Source organism: Maylandia zebra, linkage group LG11 (genome assembly GCF_041146795.1).
Source record: "Maylandia zebra isolate NMK-2024a linkage group LG11, Mzebra_GT3a, whole genome shotgun sequence".
NCBI lineage: Eukaryota > Metazoa > Chordata > Actinopteri > Cichliformes > Cichlidae > Maylandia > Maylandia zebra.
The window spans coordinates 35,923,473-35,939,885 of record NC_135177.1 but is presented as its reverse complement, the minus strand read 5'-3'; the positions used below and the strand labels follow the sequence as shown (position 1 = coordinate 35,939,885).

General features: G+C 42.2%; 2 protein-coding genes across 3 annotated transcripts in view; one reads left to right on the top strand and one right to left on the bottom strand.

Annotated features, from left to right (window-relative positions):
* Positions 1-4,999: 4,999 nt before the first annotated feature.
* The window catches only part of LOC101468787 (apolipoprotein M), a 17,620-nt gene continuing 6,206 nt past the window's right edge, over positions 5,000-16,413 (bottom strand). For both annotated transcript variants that reach the window (XM_076890277.1, XM_004573557.2), the window contains 5 exons: positions 14,435-14,505; positions 5,681-5,818; positions 5,303-5,398; positions 5,175-5,202; positions 5,000-5,093 (listed from right to left, as the gene is read on the bottom strand). In XM_076890277.1, coding sequence (XP_076746392.1) covers positions 5,189-5,202; positions 5,303-5,398; positions 5,681-5,818; positions 14,435-14,505 — 319 coding nt within the window. In that variant the 3' untranslated portion in view covers positions 5,000-5,093; positions 5,175-5,188. The remainder of the gene's footprint in view (positions 5,094-5,174; positions 5,203-5,302; positions 5,399-5,680; positions 5,819-14,434; positions 14,506-16,413) is intronic.
* Positions 15,648-16,413, top strand: part of bag6 (BCL2 associated athanogene 6) — a 25,022-nt gene continuing 24,256 nt past the window's right edge. Inside the window, exon 1 of the mRNA XM_024804150.2 lies at positions 15,648-15,778. The gene's annotated coding sequence lies outside the window, so the exon portion shown is untranslated. The remainder of the gene's footprint in view (positions 15,779-16,413) is intronic.

Genomic DNA, 16,413 nt, shown 5'->3' with positions numbered 1-16,413 from the left:
ATGACATGGTGTATCAATTCAATTCAATTCAATTCAATTTTATTTATATAGCGCCAAATCACAACAAAAGTTGCCTCAAGGCGCTTCATAGGTACAGAGAAAAACCCAACAATTATATGACCCCCTATGTGCAAGCACTTTGGCGACAGTGGGAAGGGAAAACTCCCTTTTAACAGGAAGAAACCTCCAGCAGAACCAGGCTCAGGGAGGGGCGGGGCCATCTGCTGCGACCGGTTGGGGTGGGAGAAGGAAGACAGGATAAAGACATGCTGTGGAAGAGAGACAGAGGTTAATAACAGATATGATTCAATGCAGAGAGGTCTGTTAACACATAGTGAGTGAGAAAGGTGACTGGAAAGGAAAAACTCAATGCATCATGGGAATCCCCGGCAGCCTACGTCTATTGCAGCATAACTAAGGGAGGATTCAGGGTCACCTGGTCCAGCCCTAACTATATGCTTTAGCAAAAAGGAAAGTTTGAAGCCTAATCTTGAAAGTAGAGATAGTGTCTGTCTCCCGAATCCAAACTGGAAGCTGGTTCCACAGAAGAGGGACCTGAAAACTGAAGGCTCTGCCTCCCATTCTACTTTTAAATACTCTAGGAACAACAAGTAGGCCTGCAGAGCGAGAGCGAAGTGCTCTAATAGGGTGATATGGTACTACAAGGTCATTAAGATAAGATGGGGCCTGATTATTTAAGACCTTGTATGTGAGGCGCAGGATTTTGAATTCAATTCTGGATTTAACAGGAAGCCAATGAAGGGAAGCCAAAACAGGAGAAATCTGCTCTCTCTTTCTAGTCCCTGTCAGGACTCTTGCTGCAGCATTTTGGATTAGCTGAAGGCTTTTCAGGGAGTTTTTAGGACTTCCTGATAATAACGAATTACAGTAGTCCAGCCTGGAAGTAATAAATGCATGAACTAGTTTTTCAGCGTCACTCTGAGACAGGATATTTCTAACTTTAGAGATGTTGCACAAATGGAAGAACGCAGTCTTACATATTTGTTTAATATGTGCGTTGAAGGACATGTCCTGGTCAAAAATGACTCCAAGGTTCCTCACAGCGTTACTGGAGGCCAAGGTAATGCCATCCAGAGTAAGAATCTGCTTAGATACCATATTTCTAAGATTTTCAGGGCCGAGTACAATAACCTCAGTTTGATCTGAATTAAGAAGCAGAAAGTTAGCGGCCATCCAGGTCTTTATGTCTTTAAGACATTCCTGCAGTTTAACTAATTGGTGTGTGTTATCTGGCTTCATGGACAGATAGAGCTGGGTGTCATCTGCATCGCTACCTGAATGAACCTCAACGATTTGATGGTAGGTGGCTAATAGCTGCTGTCACAAGCCACTACAGCACTGCTTCCAGTTTGATTGCCAGATTGGCAGATTTTGGCACCAAGAAGTAGGGATGGGTACCGGTATCCAGTGCCATTATTATGGCATACCTTTCCAAGGGTACTAGGCGGGCCCAGGTACGTACATTTTTTTTAGAGCAGAGCTACAGATTAAAAATGCCCAAGGTGAAGCGGTCAAAGTCTGGCTGTACTTCACAGCAAAAGATGCAAACTCAGCAGCCTGTAACAAGTGCTTTAAGGTGATACTGTGCAAAGGAGGTAACACCTCGAATCTGATGAAACACCTGGCAACGTATAGCGGGTTTTTTTAAAAACCCGAGAAATGCACCGTATTTGATAGCTTGCTGCGAGACCTCACTCCAAGCACATCTACTGTGTGGTGCCTGTTACCGGATCCGGAGTTAGCAACATCCTCCAAGAACATGAAGAGTAGAGTCCTGGCCCCTAGCCCTGCCAGTGTAGCAGAAATGATGACGGATGATGATGGTAAATGGCCTGTATTTGTATAGCGCTTTACTACTCCCTAAGGACCCCAAAGCGCTTTACACATCCAGTCATCCACTCATTCACGCACACATTCACACATGGCAGCAGCAGCCGTTCTTCTCTGCGTGAGTAGCTTAATGTTGTTCGTGTGTAATTTACGTTGAGTAGGCTAACCACGTTATTACATTAATGCACATAAGGCGAACTAGCAAACACCGTCGTAGTTGCCTTGTAATCGGAAGGTTGCCGGTTCGAGCCCCGGCTTGGACAGCCTTGGTCGTTGTGTCCTTGGGCAAGACACTTCACCCGTTGCCTACTGGTGGTGGTCAGAGGGCCCGGTGGCGCCAGTGTCCGGCAGCCTCGCCTCTGTCAGTGCGCCCCAGGGTGGCTGTGGCTACAATGTAGCTTGCCATCACCAGTGTGTGAATGTGTGTGTGAATGGGTGGATGACTGGATATGTAAAGCGCTTTGGGGTCCTTAGGGACTAGTAAAAGCGCTATATAAATACAGGCCATTTACCATTTACATGTGGCTGTCTTCTTGTTTGATGGCAAATACTCCCTTCATGTTGTATCAACAGAAAAGGCTAACTTGGTTATCATTTTGCAGAAAAAAAAGAGACTGCTAAAAATAAAAACATAAGAGGCTTTTGGAAAAAGTTTGTGTTCTCCATTCTTTAAGCACCGGTTCAAGCACCATTTAAGCACCGGCACCATTTCAAAAGTACCGGTTTGGCACCGGTATCGGATAAAACCTAAATGATACCCGTCCCTACCAAGAAGGATTATTCACAAGAAGAAAACCTTCAGTGCAGGTGCCATGATTGTTTTCTGTGAATTATCCTCCTGGGAGGGCACATTCCAGAAGATTCACCCTAAGGTCCGACAATGCAATGCTCAGTGAAATGGCAAAAATATGCAAGAGCCACATCTTAGACTCTATAGGTCTGACTTAGTATGTTAGATCAAGTTCATGATATTATCTTTAGAAAAGTTGGCTTGATTGCCCTGAGGAAGCTTCTTCTGACTAAAAAGAACATAGTGGTATATTTTAAGTTTGTAAAATTGCATCTGAACAAACCACAAGATTTCTAGAACAATGTCATTTGGACTGAAACATCAAACATCTCCAAAAAGAAAATGTTTGCTCATAAATCATTGCTCCACATGTGGAGAAAACCAAACACAGGATCTCAGTAAACACTTCATACCAAATGGGTAGTACTGTGATGAATGGGTGATGATTTGGCCCAATGGATGGAGTCAGTTTACAGTCAAGCATGGACCTTAGTGTTATAGCGCTAGATGTAAGACCATCTGTCTGACAAACAAAGCTTGGCTGAAACTTTGTTGATCCCAAAAAAATCCGGAAATCTAAAACAAAATGATCTGTATACACAAATGCTGTGTATAAGAGAATGCCCACAAAGCTCAATGAGCTGAAGGAATGTAAAGAAGAGTGGGTAAAAATTTCTCCACAACAATGTGGACACCGGTGAGCCTGGTTCTGCGGAGGTTTCTTCCTGTTGAAAGGGAGTTTTTCCTTCCCACTGTGATCAAAGCGCTTGCTCATAGTGGGTCATACGATTGTTGGGTTTTCCTCAGCAAGTATTTTTGTAGGATCTATCTTACAATACAAAGCACCTTGAGGCAACTTTTGTTGTGGTTTTGAGCTGTATAAATAAAATTGAATTGAACAATGCGAGAGACTTATTATACTCTACTACATCTCATATACTGATGAGGTGTGCTCAGTAACTCACTCAATTCTAGAACCAACCTTTGGTGCTCCCCCCCCCCCCCCCCCCCCCCCCCCCCCCCAAAAAAAAAAAACAACAAAAAAACAAAATACAAAAAAAACATTCACTCTGTCTACTGTGTGTCACTACCTATGATGGATTCCCCAAGGCATTTGCAACTGCCTGAATTACTTCAATAACAAGTTACTAAGTGACTGGGTTTTTACAAACACTCATTTCACAATCACACTCCCCTTTGTTTCCCTGAGGAAAGATCAAATACAATGATGGTAGAATTTTGATGACGGCAAAATTACTGTGTGGTATTAAGCAAACTTACTATTCCTTTAATGACTGTGGATGTAATATGCATTGAGTAAAACAATAATAAAGTGGACACAATAATCCTACTGTCACTGTATTTGTGTTTCAGATTCTGATTTAATCTTGATTGTTTATTGTTATTCCTGGTTTTGGTTCTCTTTATTTCTTGTGTTCTTAGTGATTGTAGTCCTTCCTCCTTAGTATTTATGTTAGCCCGTGTTTAGTCTCTGTTCCCACGTCTACTCGGTGCTTTTCCCATGTCCCATGTTTCATGCCCAGTCACCCTTGTCCCTATGTTCACCGTGTCTCCCCATTCACTGTGTTAAGCTTCCTTGTCCTGTGTTCAGTGTATTCAATTTTGCTTCCTCCCCGTCTTGTTATCATCATCATCATCATTTAGTTATTTATATAGCACTTTAAAAACACACCTGGTAGATCAAAGTGCTGTACAATACTAATATGCACATAGTAATAAAACCAGACATATCAATAAAATTAAAAATAATGATAAATATCAGTTACCCACAGAGTTAAAAGCCAGAGAATAAAAATAGGTTTTTTTTAATGTCAGATTAATCCCAGCTGTGTTTCCCTCCTGTTTCCGTTCTCTTGTTTCTCCCCTGTGTATTTTAGCACGGTGTTTTCCTCTGCCTGTTGTCATGTCGTACCCTCTCTGTGCTGTATGTTTCCTCCTTGCTCCTGTGTTTGTTTTCTCATCAGCTCTTAGTTTTCTAGTTTCTTTGATTTCTAGTTTCTGGTCTCCTGAGTTCCTACTGAGCTCCCGGTTATCATGTTTTCTTTCTTGTATCTTGTTTTGTTTCTACATCCTGCCTGCCACAGCACAACCTTGACACCTACTTTACAACTTTTGTGAACAGCTCATTCTGCTCAAAAGCATCATGGAAATCACCCAGTTTTTTTCTGCAGAGACGTACTGTGAGGCAGGCCCCCTTCTGTGTAGATCTTTGATAGATGTTGTTTCATTTTAACAATAAAGATCACTGTGTTTTTTGTGATGTTTTCTGATGCACCGTAACTTGATATACTTATAAATTTAAAAATGGAAAAGCAAATCACATGAGGGAGACAGGACTTAGGTGTTTTGGTTTTAATTGGTTAACAATTACTCAAGAAAAAAAGAAAGAAATATTCTTGTAATTGAGGATGCCAGTGGATCCAACAGTAACCTGTAAAAACCAAGAACATTTTAACAGTCATACATACATAGACACATACATATGAAAAATGTATATGCTGCATGTGCTCACCGTAATCTTGATAACTACGTGCAAAACTCTGTAAATACAGGTATAACTTTAGAGGTCGACAAATACTATTGCATTCAAGCACAAACAAATTTATTTGAGTGGTTAGAGATAATATCTAAACCGCTCACCTTTCTCTTGACGTGGTGTGACGTTCGCCTGCATGTCATGACAGGCTGCATTTTTCAGAAATGTTGCCACGATGTCAGAGCTATTACTGCTGCGAGCTTGAAAGAAAAATAGTTACCGAAAAGTAAGTTAGTCAAGAAAGTTTAGTGTGTGCATTCAGCAGAAAGCTGGAATTGTGTCAAACATTTAAAATAACCAAAGGTTTAAATTTTTATTGTAATTTTTGTCATCTTTAAGATTGGTTCTCTAGTGCAGCGGTTAACACACTTACAGTAATCACTTGGCTGACTTAATATTTCTGACATTTGATTCAAGCACAATGCTTCATTTTGTTTAATCATTTATTTGCATTTAACTTCTAATTCTTTAAAATAGCTTACAATACAGCATGTGTCTATGCAGGGAGTCTTCCGTTCCTTTCTCCTTGTCTAGTGGAGGCTCTATTTCCTGGAAAATGATGCATTCGGAGCATTCGGCCCACTTGCCACTCCATAGTAGGTTCTTGCGCTGTGGCCTTCCTGTAGTAAAATCACAGAAAAGAGCAAAGCAGATAATGACTGTGATATCAATTTTCTCTTCTAATGAAACTTCTAATCAAACTTTAGCTTTAAATAGGGTCTCCGTGTAAAAATCTAAATTTAAGAAGCAGAATTCTGTCAGTTTTGAGCTAAAGTGCTGCAGAAAATGCTACTTCAATGGATCAAATAAACAGAATTCTACAGTGGAAATTGGGCCCTGGGTACATTAAAGCATAGAAAAACAGGGTGACGGGGCTGGTCAGTTAGAAAAGCTAAATCTGAATTTAGTTATCTTGTCAACTCTAATAAGAAATTACTGATTTGTCATTAAAGAAATTGTCAAAATCCTAAATCACAAGAACATGGCTGTGACCTAAGGTGGAATAAAATAGTGCATTCAGTAGAGTCCCATTGTGGTTTCCCATTTAATGTGGTATTATAAAAATAGTCCATAACAGGTGGCAGAAATTTTCACTTGTCCCTATAATGTGACAGGGTTGATTTTTAAACTTTACAGTCATTTCAGGTGCTGAATGTGGGACTTTCTGCCTTTATGCTGTTGCTAACCACTTTTTTGTGATGTAGACTCAATTCACCATCAAATAAAAGGACCAGCACATTTTTAAAGTCATTTCTGGGGCACTGTAGTTATTTGCAGTGTTTATGTTCACTGTCAATTTATTTGTATAGCATGACGTGTTACAGCAAAGGGGATTCACAGGGACGAGAACATAAAATTCTCTTTTGGGCTGATAAATACAATACTCTGGAAAGATATTCATCCCATTCCTGGTGTCTTTTCTTTTTGCTTTTTTTGCACATGCAGTTTTATTTAGATCAAAGAAACTATAAATTTTTATGGGCATAGACAGCACGAGTTAAACACTGAGAAGAAGCTGTTTATTTTTGCTGTTTTAAAACTAAAAGAAAATGATGACTGACTTTCACACTTTTTGACCAGCTTCGTGTGGATGGGTCAAGACTTTTTTTTGTAATTTATGTGTTACAATGAAAACTGTCAATTATATGTGTTTGAAGTAATTACAAGTAATTTATAGAAAACCTTGGTTTCTTTTGCATTACTATCAGACTCGAAGGGCCTATAAATCAAATTCTGAACAGTTCATTCCTATCTGAGGTCTTGTCTGAACTGTTGCCCTAAAATTGAACCCTGAGGAATGTAAGGCCATTGAGGTGAGACAAACGAGTCCTTCCCTCACGAAACAAGCAAAAAAACGAAACAAAAAAACCACCGATTGCAAATACATGCTGCAAATCCCTGTGACATCAGATATGCAAACCCACAGTCTGTTGAACAGGATACTGTTGGTGAAATGGTCACAAATATTTTCCCTTTTAACGGGTAAATACATCACAGAAGCCAGGGGGTTTGTGCTGATATTAATCACTTTGCTCCTAAAACATGAAACAATCTTTCACAGAAGTGACTTTCACCTTACAGCTCAGTGAACTTTACACTTGTCCTACATTGTTAGGTTCTTTAAAAAAAAAAAAAGGTTATGGTTTGGGTTAAAATTCAGCGGAATACAAGTGGTAGACATGAGCTTCTTCCAAATCACGTTTGGGCTCACTCTTTGAGACGGGTCATTTGTGGGAGTCTGGTTAGAGCTGCTGCTCTACCACATCCAAAGGAGTCAGCTGAGGTGGTTCTGGCCTACTGATCACCACTTAGGTGTTGTGCTTCAAGCATGTCTCAGTCAGAGTCACAGTGACTTTATTTATCCTCAAGGGGCAATTAAGATAGATACTTTGCCAACCGCACATACAATACACAAACATCACATTGGGGAGACAGGTCAGGCTAGCAATGGACGGTCGACCGCACGAGCAGCGACCCGATCCGAAACAATGGAAAGTGCACAACACGATGAAAGACAAACGAACTCCCCCCAGACTGAGCTCCAACGGGGAGATCAGTTTAATAAAAAAACACCTCAGCACATGACACATGAATCATCACATCTCACAACATAGAAGACATAAGCTTTGAAGGCGTTTGGAGGGGGTGGGGGTGGGGGGGGTGAGTGTAGGTCTCTGTCAGTGTACATGCGTATGTGTGCGTGTGTCCGTGTTCAGCTGAGAGAAAGTGTCCCTTCACTCAGTTAGGCAAAAGTCAACAATCTTCGGTCGACGCGGGTGGCCTGGACTGAGGGAGAGGGAGAAAGTGTGACCACCTCCATCAAGAGCCAGGAAAGAAAAAAAAAAAAAAAGAAATGTCTGACCAGGAGGAGATCCCCTGTGGGTGTATGAAATGATCATTTGAGGCTGATGTTACGGCCCCTGGCCTTGGAGGAAGTGGGCCGGCCTCCCTGTAGGGAAACCCAAGTGTGCCAGGACCTACAGACGATTGGCTGGCTGTTGACCTGTGATGCTCCAGGGACCAATGAGTGACTGATTGTACCCACCTGTGACTACAAAAGGCTGAAGAACTTTCATTCAGTGGACACTGCTTTGGACTGAATGTGCAGGTTGTCCCTCAAGCTTCTGTCTTTGTACCATGTTTGTTGAACTCTGTTTAAGGTGTGGAATTTTGCCTGAATAGCCTTCAGTCGTATTCCTGCCTGTGAGGCTAGACCTAATTTGTACCTGTACACGAGAAAGTTCTTTTGTGTTGGCCAATTGCCTAGTGGTTTGCTATCAGTTTTCAGTTCTGACTTTTTTTGTAATAAACCTTTTTCTTAAACTGATTCCCTCCGTGGTGGCCTCATTTATGTTACCTTCCCTGTTGCCTAGCAGAGCCGGGACATAATGGGATAATTAAAGAAAATCTTGGTGTACCAGGATAATGAACAAACATTAAAGTCCACTTTACAACAAGTGTTATTACCCAGATCTACCAATGGCCACAGCTGCTTTGGGGAAATACAGGGTTTAGTGGTATGCCCAAGGAGATTTCAACAACTGAAGGAGCCTAAACATCTGACCTACTGCTGCTTCAACAACTGTGTCACCAAATGATGTGACACATAATGAAAAACAACTTGTGAAGAAATGAAAACTAGGTCAGTGCAGCTGTTAAAAGTTATTTAACATGATATGCCACAGTGCCACAGTAGGTGGTTAGATAGGCACACATTTTGCCACTTTTAAAGGGCAAAAAAGTCCAGCTGTAAAGGCAGGAAGTAGTTGATGATGATGGTAATCATTTTGGTACCATAGTCGCAGATTACCACCCACATCATTATACTTGTTGTCATGGTCCTGGGTCATTCTGACCCAGTATTCTTTGTTTCCTTGTGTTTCTGTAGACTGTGAAGTTCATTTGTTGTTTTTGGAGTTATTCTATCGGTCCTAAGTTGTTTAGTTTAGTTTATCATCATGTCTGTGCTCTCCCTCATGCTCCTCAGTGTTTTTCTCTTCCCCTCTGGTCTGCGTCTTTGTGTATTTCCTGTGTTATTGTGAAGGTCTGGTCTCGTCATGTCTGATTACTCCCAGCTGTGCTCTCCTTCTGTGTCTCATTCCCACGTTATCACCTATGTGTATTTAAGCCTTGTATTTGCCTCTGTTAGTTGCTGGTTCTTCTGTGATGTCTCCCCGGGTCTCCCCGTGTTCCGCTGCATGTTATCTTGTGAGTTTTGGCTTCAGTTTCATGTGTTTAGGTTTTCCCAGTTTAGTTATTTCTTGGTTCCTGTCCTCCCCATCTCCACTTAAATAAACTCACTCCTCATCCCAACCTCTGCCTGAACATCTGCCGACACAGCAGTGACACTTTTTTAGGTTTGTTTTTTTGAGTTGGCCACTGCATGACAGCAAACTCCACACTTTCCAAACAGTTAGCGCACACAGGCCTAAACAGAGGCGCTCATGGTCAAAGTGCAAACTGACTCTAACCGTAGAAAAACATTTAAAATATGAAACAAAAGCAGATTCTAATCTGCGAACACATGTATGAGCTCTTCCAATCAATCATTACACAATGGACAACAAAATACAGTCCTCAGTGCAAATCAGTGCACCATTGCTCGTCATTGTAGCCAGTTGTCAACTTTCTACATAGCCTGGACCAAATCTGTCTTCTGGCAATGAACTGGATGCAGAATCAGAAATGCTTTGATTCAGAAATGGGCAATATGCTGGGAGGAACTGCATCATCATACGAGGGTGTACTGCAAACCGCTTATTGACAAGGTGAGAGTGGTGCAACACCACATTCTCCAAAATAATTACAAGATTGGCATGACCGGCCTCAACAGCCGTCTCTCCTCAGGTGGGATCAGCTTCTCACAAAGTGCGTTCAGGAATGTTATGAGGCGCTCGGTGTTGTACGGGCCAATAGTGGGGATATGGCATAGGACACCATCACTGGGGATGGCAGCACGCACGGTTATGTTGGCGCCCCTCTGTCCTGAAACGGTGAAAGTGGGGCTGTACCCAGTGGGGTTCTTTCCACATCTCCTCTTTTACAACATAAATGGAGACACGATGTGCCCCCAACTTCAAGCCCCATTATTCTCTCAGTAAAAAAGGACAAACTTACAATGAAAGGTGTCTCCAGTTGACTCTAACTGTATGATATGACAAGGCATTACAGTATAGTAATATTTCCACATATTTTCATCTGGCCTCCTTCACAGCATCAGAGTTCCTTTGAGATGGAACTGCTGCTTCATTTCCACATGGTTACTTCTTAGGACGCGGTCAGTGGTGGTCAGGCTTATGGCATTGTTTGTAACGACCATGTTCACAACATGCAGAGGATGGCAGCCTTTGGATTCTATAAAGATGTATAGTAAGTTGTAATGGGAATGAGGAAACAGTTACACAAAGTATATCACTGAAGATATCTCTGTATATACTGCACAGCAATCTGTTCTCCAGTCAAAAAATTCTGACAACGAATGCAGCAGTGTTTCTGTCTAGAACAAGCTGTACTCTTTGTCCAGCCTCTAAGTAAAAGGCCATGATTGATAACATGATCAACAACAGCTGCCCAAATTTCTTCTGAAACTTGGGCCTTTCCAACTACACCTGCACCCCTCTACCTCTTACTCTCACTCTCATTTGCCTCAGACCGCCTCCATCCATGCTGGTAAAGAACAACACAGACGTGCCACCTTTTAAGTCCTGCAGACTGAAGATTATTGTGATGGCTCTTGGCGAAGGCGGTCACACTTTTCTCCTGCTCTCCCTTATCTTCCCTGCTTAGCTTCTTATGTCTTTGTCTTGTCTCGTGTTTTTACTTTTCCCTGAAACACTCTCTCACAGTCTGTTTCTAAAACCTAAAAGAGAATTATGGATTTGATCAACTGGTCCCTGAATGCTATTGACACCCTTTTCTCAACGAGAAGTCCGAGTGTCCTGGAGGTACTTTCCCTGCCGGATACACGATGGACGGGTGGCAGACATGGAGGGTCGTGTGCCTGGCGGGACTGTCAATCGAGGACGCTGAAGATATCAACCTATTCGGAACCATGATAACAGGGTTCTTGCTGATCGGAGCTGGCTTGGCCCTGGCTTATCGGAGAATTAAGAAAGCGGAACCGGCTGTTCAAACCCCCCCAAGGCTGCTCGCTGGGATTGAAACGATGGGACGAGGTGCAACTTCGCAGAATGGGCTCACTGAGTGCAGCATGGATAAGACCTTGGAGAAGCTTACGGCTGTTGTGAATACTCAGAATAAATTGGATCACATCTTGGAGCAGCTCACTGCGGTCGTGAGTTCTCAGAATCTGCTCTTTGAGCACAAGAATGACAAGACCACGGAGCGCAAGTTTGATAACATCATGGAGAAGCTCGCGGCTCTCCAACAGGAGATGGAGAGACCAGTGTCAGACTGTTAAGAACAGCTTGAAATTCTCATGAGTTGTTTGCACTAAAGAAAAATCACCATCATAATGTGGCTATCCCTTTGGTGCCAGCTGTGGTCTCAAGGCTGGAGCCGAACAAAAACTCCCTGATAATGACTGTTTAGACTGTTCTTCCCACTCCATGCAAGGCCACCTGGGTTGGCTGGCAGTCTGTTTACTTAGCCTGGCAGGGCGAGGGACAATGTCTCAGCTGAACTATGGACACGCACACACATACACTTACACTGATAAGCACTCACTCATCCCTCCTCCCCTTCCAAACGCCTTCGACGCTTCGACATTTATGTGCTTTCTGTGAGAAGGAGTTTTTTTGTTTCCTGGTCTCATGCTGTCCTCCCAGAAGCTCAGCATGAGCAGAGGTCTCTTTTTTTCCTCTTGTACTTTCCCATTGTAGTGCACATTTCAGTGTTTTTCTGTAATGCAACCGTTCTCTGACTTGTATCCCCATGTGATGTCTGTGTTGTGTGTGTAAGGTCGGGGGGCGGGTTCATTCCACTGCAGGGCAACCTGCCACTGCATGTGGCGAATAAAATTTGAACTTGAACTTGAACTTGGAGTGTCAAACAGGTGCCTTAGGGGTTTCATACATATTTCTGTTTGGTTACTACAGCTAAAACAGTGGGGTTTGGACTACTTGAATCACATCTGTAATAACTGTTTTGCAGTCTGGTGGGAAAATGTGTCAATTCAGTGAAAAAATTGTTAACATACTTGCTCTGCTGAGATAGTGATGTTAAAAACTGAATGGATCCCAGTTTTTTTAGGCAGGTCAATGCAATCAAGAAAAACTGTAATATTTTAGAATGAGATCGAGTTGTTTGATACTTTAATCCACTTAACCCAGTATTCTCAAACATCTGCATTAGGTAACAGAGTTAAGACGGACTTTTGCGAGATCTTGCAAAAATCCGTCTTAATTTTTTTTTCTCCCGTGTCCCCTGCGGGGCTCCGTACAAACGTAAGGAGTGTAAAACTATGTGTCAAATTTTAGTGGGACTGTAAGAAGTTCTGCATTTGCAGGAGCAAAATTTGACAGTTGGCTGGTATGATACGCATTCTGTGTACTGAATTGTTCTTTGCGTGTGTGTGTGTGTGTGTGTGTGTGTGTGTGTGTGTGTGTGTGTGTGTGTGTGTGTGTGTGTGTGTGTGTGTGTTCATGTTAGATAAGCAAAGCTGTGACACAGTGAGTGAACTGTGTAGCTGGGTCATTGATCGTTATGGTGATAGCACAGTCAGGAGTGTGCAGAGCATTACTGCACGCTGCTATCTGTTTTGATCTAACTTTTGAATTTTCAAGTTGACTTGACGTCTGTGTTATCTTTTACTATAAACTTTCTACAAAACAAGACTAATGATTGACGGCTAAATTTGAATATCAGTAATTTAATTTGCAAAACGTAATAAATGTACTTTTGTCTGTCTAAAGTAAAGCAATTATATCAACACAGATTTAATTGAGAATTTCAAATAATGAAAATGTGTTTGCGTATTCATCTAAAACATTTATCCATCCATCCATCTTCTCCCATTTATCTGGGGCCAGGTTGCAGGGGCAGCAGCCTAAGCAGAGAAGCCCAGACGTCCCTCTCCCCAGCCACCTCTTCCAGCTTGTCCAGTGGAACACCGAGGCGTTCCCAGGCGTCTGCCCCGGGGCCTCCTCCTGGTGGGACATGCCCTGGAGACCTCACTCAGGAGGTGCTTAGAAGGCATCCTTGTCAGATGCCCGAACCACCTCAAGTGGCTCCTTTCGAAATGAAGGACCAGCAGCTCTACTCTGAGCTCCTCCCGGATGGCCGAACTGCTCACCCTATCTCAATCACCCTTCCAAGGAAGCCCATTTCCGCCGCTTGTATCCGTGATCTCGTTCTTTCGGTTACTACCCACAGCTCGTGACCACAGGTGAGGGTAGGGACCTAGATCGGCCAGTAAATTGAGAGCTTTGCTTTTACACTCAGCTCTCTCTTCATCACAACAGACCAATATAGCGTCCAGATCACTGCAGCTGCAGCACCAATCCGTCTGTCAATCTCCCGCTCCCTTCTCCCGTCACTCCTGAACAAGACCATGAGACACTTAAACTTCTCCACTTGGGGCAAGAACTTGTCCCTGACCCAAGTGGGCACTCCACCCTTTTCCGGCTGAGGACCATGGCCTCAGATTTGGAGGTGCCGATTCCAAAGCGAGCTGGAGGCCATCACCCGATGAAGCCAACAGAACCACATCATTCACAAAAAGCCGAGATGAGATCCTGAGACCACCGAAGTGAAAGCCTTCTGCCACTTGGCTACGCCTAGAAATTCTGTCCATAAAAGTTACGAACAGAATTTGTGACAAAGGGCAGCCCTGGCAGGACCCATCACCCACCGGGAACGAGTCTGACTTATTGCTGGCTATGTGGACCAAGCTCTTGCAACAGTTGTATAAGGATCGAATGACCCGTAGCAATGAGCCAAACACCATTAAAATTAGAAAAGTTAGAAAAAAATTTGTTTTCTTTAACTTCATCAACAGTTCTGCCGGTGTTTTCTTCTTGCCTGCACTGACATTTTTAAGAAATACTTAGAAAGGGTAATAGAAAGGGTTTCCCCAAACAGATAACAGCAGGACTCTGGGAAGCTGCTGCATAGTTTGTTGCTGTATTTGTTGTCAGTTTGTTTATTCTTTTTTATTTATGAGCACAAAGTTACCATCTTAAAAATCTAACTTACTTTGACCTGTGGAAACCCATATTTACTGTGTGTATGTGTGTATTATAAGCATCTGTGTAAGTAGATGGTGCTGCAGATACCTTCCAGTTCCAAATCATTGCTCTCAAGATTTATATGATAGGTCCAGGTCTGCTTTATGCAGTTATCCCCCCTGAAAAACAGTGAACATGGCAATTTTTATAAATGCAAGTGAAACATAGAAGAAAGACTTTCGTTTCATTCTGAAACATGCACTGACGACTGTTACATTTTCTACACATCACTTCCCTAATTCTAGTATCTATTTGTGCTTGTGGGGTTTCTTGTTTCTGTTAATTTCTCCTGTTCTGACCATTCCATTAAGCAGTTTCACGCACGTGTTTATCCATTTCGTCAAACTCCAAAATCAGGAACACTCCACTGGAACATTTCTATTTTTTAACTAACTTGAAAGTAAGTAAAGTTTATTTCACTGTAATCAGAATCACAAAGCGCTGGACAACAATTACAATGCAATATAAACAAAGAACCATATTAAAAACAGAATTTAAGGTTAAAAACAGATAACAAAAGAATCTCAGCAGAAGGTTGGATTAGAGAAAGACTCCACAGAGTCAGCTAAACAGAACTACAGTGGTAAACTGTTTCAGAGCCTCGGTGCCACAGACTGAAAAGCTCTGTCCCCCTTAGTCTTTAGCCTTGGATGAGGGACAGCTAATAAAGTTCGAGGTTGTGAGATAGCAACCAGCAGTGTGTTTGAGGAAAAAGTTGAGATAAATAGTCTGGAGTTTGTCTATTTGCTTATCTGTATGTAAGTGTGAGGATTTTAAAACTCCTGAAATCAAGTGGGAGCTGATGTAAAGGAAATAAAACAGGGGTAATGTGAGCTTGCTTCCCAGAATGTGTCAGGAGTCTGGCTGCAGCATTCTGAATTGCAGGTGTCACAGAGGTGATTTTTCTATGCCCGTAAAGAGGGCATTACAATAATCTAAGTGCAATGACACAAGTGAATGAACAGTTGTTGCATTTCAGAGGAGGAAACTATAGCTCACAGCTTAGAAATGTTCTGTGCTGTTAAGCTGACGTGCTTTTTCGGGATACGATTTTATTAAATAATTGTGTGCATCACATGTTTCAACTTGCTTTGATGCAGGTGATTTCACAATTTCACAGGTGATTTCATTTAGCTTCAATGTCCAGAGCAGGGGTAGGCAACTCCAGGCCTCGAGTGCTGGTGTCCTGCAGGTTTTAGATCTCACCCTGGGTCAATACACCTGAATCAAATGATTAGTTCATTACCAGGCCTCTGGAGAACTTTAAGACAAGTTGAGGAGGTCATTTAGCCTTTAAATCAGCTGTGTTGGATCAAGGACATCTAAAACCTGCAGGACACCGGCACTCGAGGCCTGGAGTTGCCCACCCCTGGTCCAGAGAATATCATTGAAGTGGGTTATTTATGCTTTTCATTATTTGCATTCATATACACTCACAGGCCACTTTATTGAGTATAGCATGATTTTATTGTGCTGGACCCCTTTTTACCTTCAGAGCTGCCTTAATTCTTTGTGGCATAGATGAGTCCTCAGAGACTTTGGTCCATAGTGACACAATAGCATCACAATTGCTGCAGATTTATTTACATCCCAAAGGTGCTGTGTTGGATTGAGATTTGGTAATTTTGTGAAAGGCCACTAGACTGCAGCGAACTCATCATCATCATGTTCACTAAACCAGTTTGAGCTGATCTGAGCTCAAACACAGTGTGCTATCCTGAGGCCTTCCCCAAACCACAGCCTCAATTCACCCTCTTCAGCTTTTCTGCCATTACCTACTAGAAACACTGTCAAACCTAAATGTTGTCTGCAGTAACTGAGACTCATCAGACCTCAACATCTTTCCAGTTTTCTATTACCCAGTTTTTGTGAGCTTGAATTTTAAACTTAGCTTCACATTCAGAAATTCTCTTCTGCATACCCTTTGAGTTTTGCAAGAACATTTCATTTTTTCCCTTACATCGAGTTATTTTATTATTATTATTATTATTATTATTTGTGAAAAAAGAAAACTGGCATACTGTACT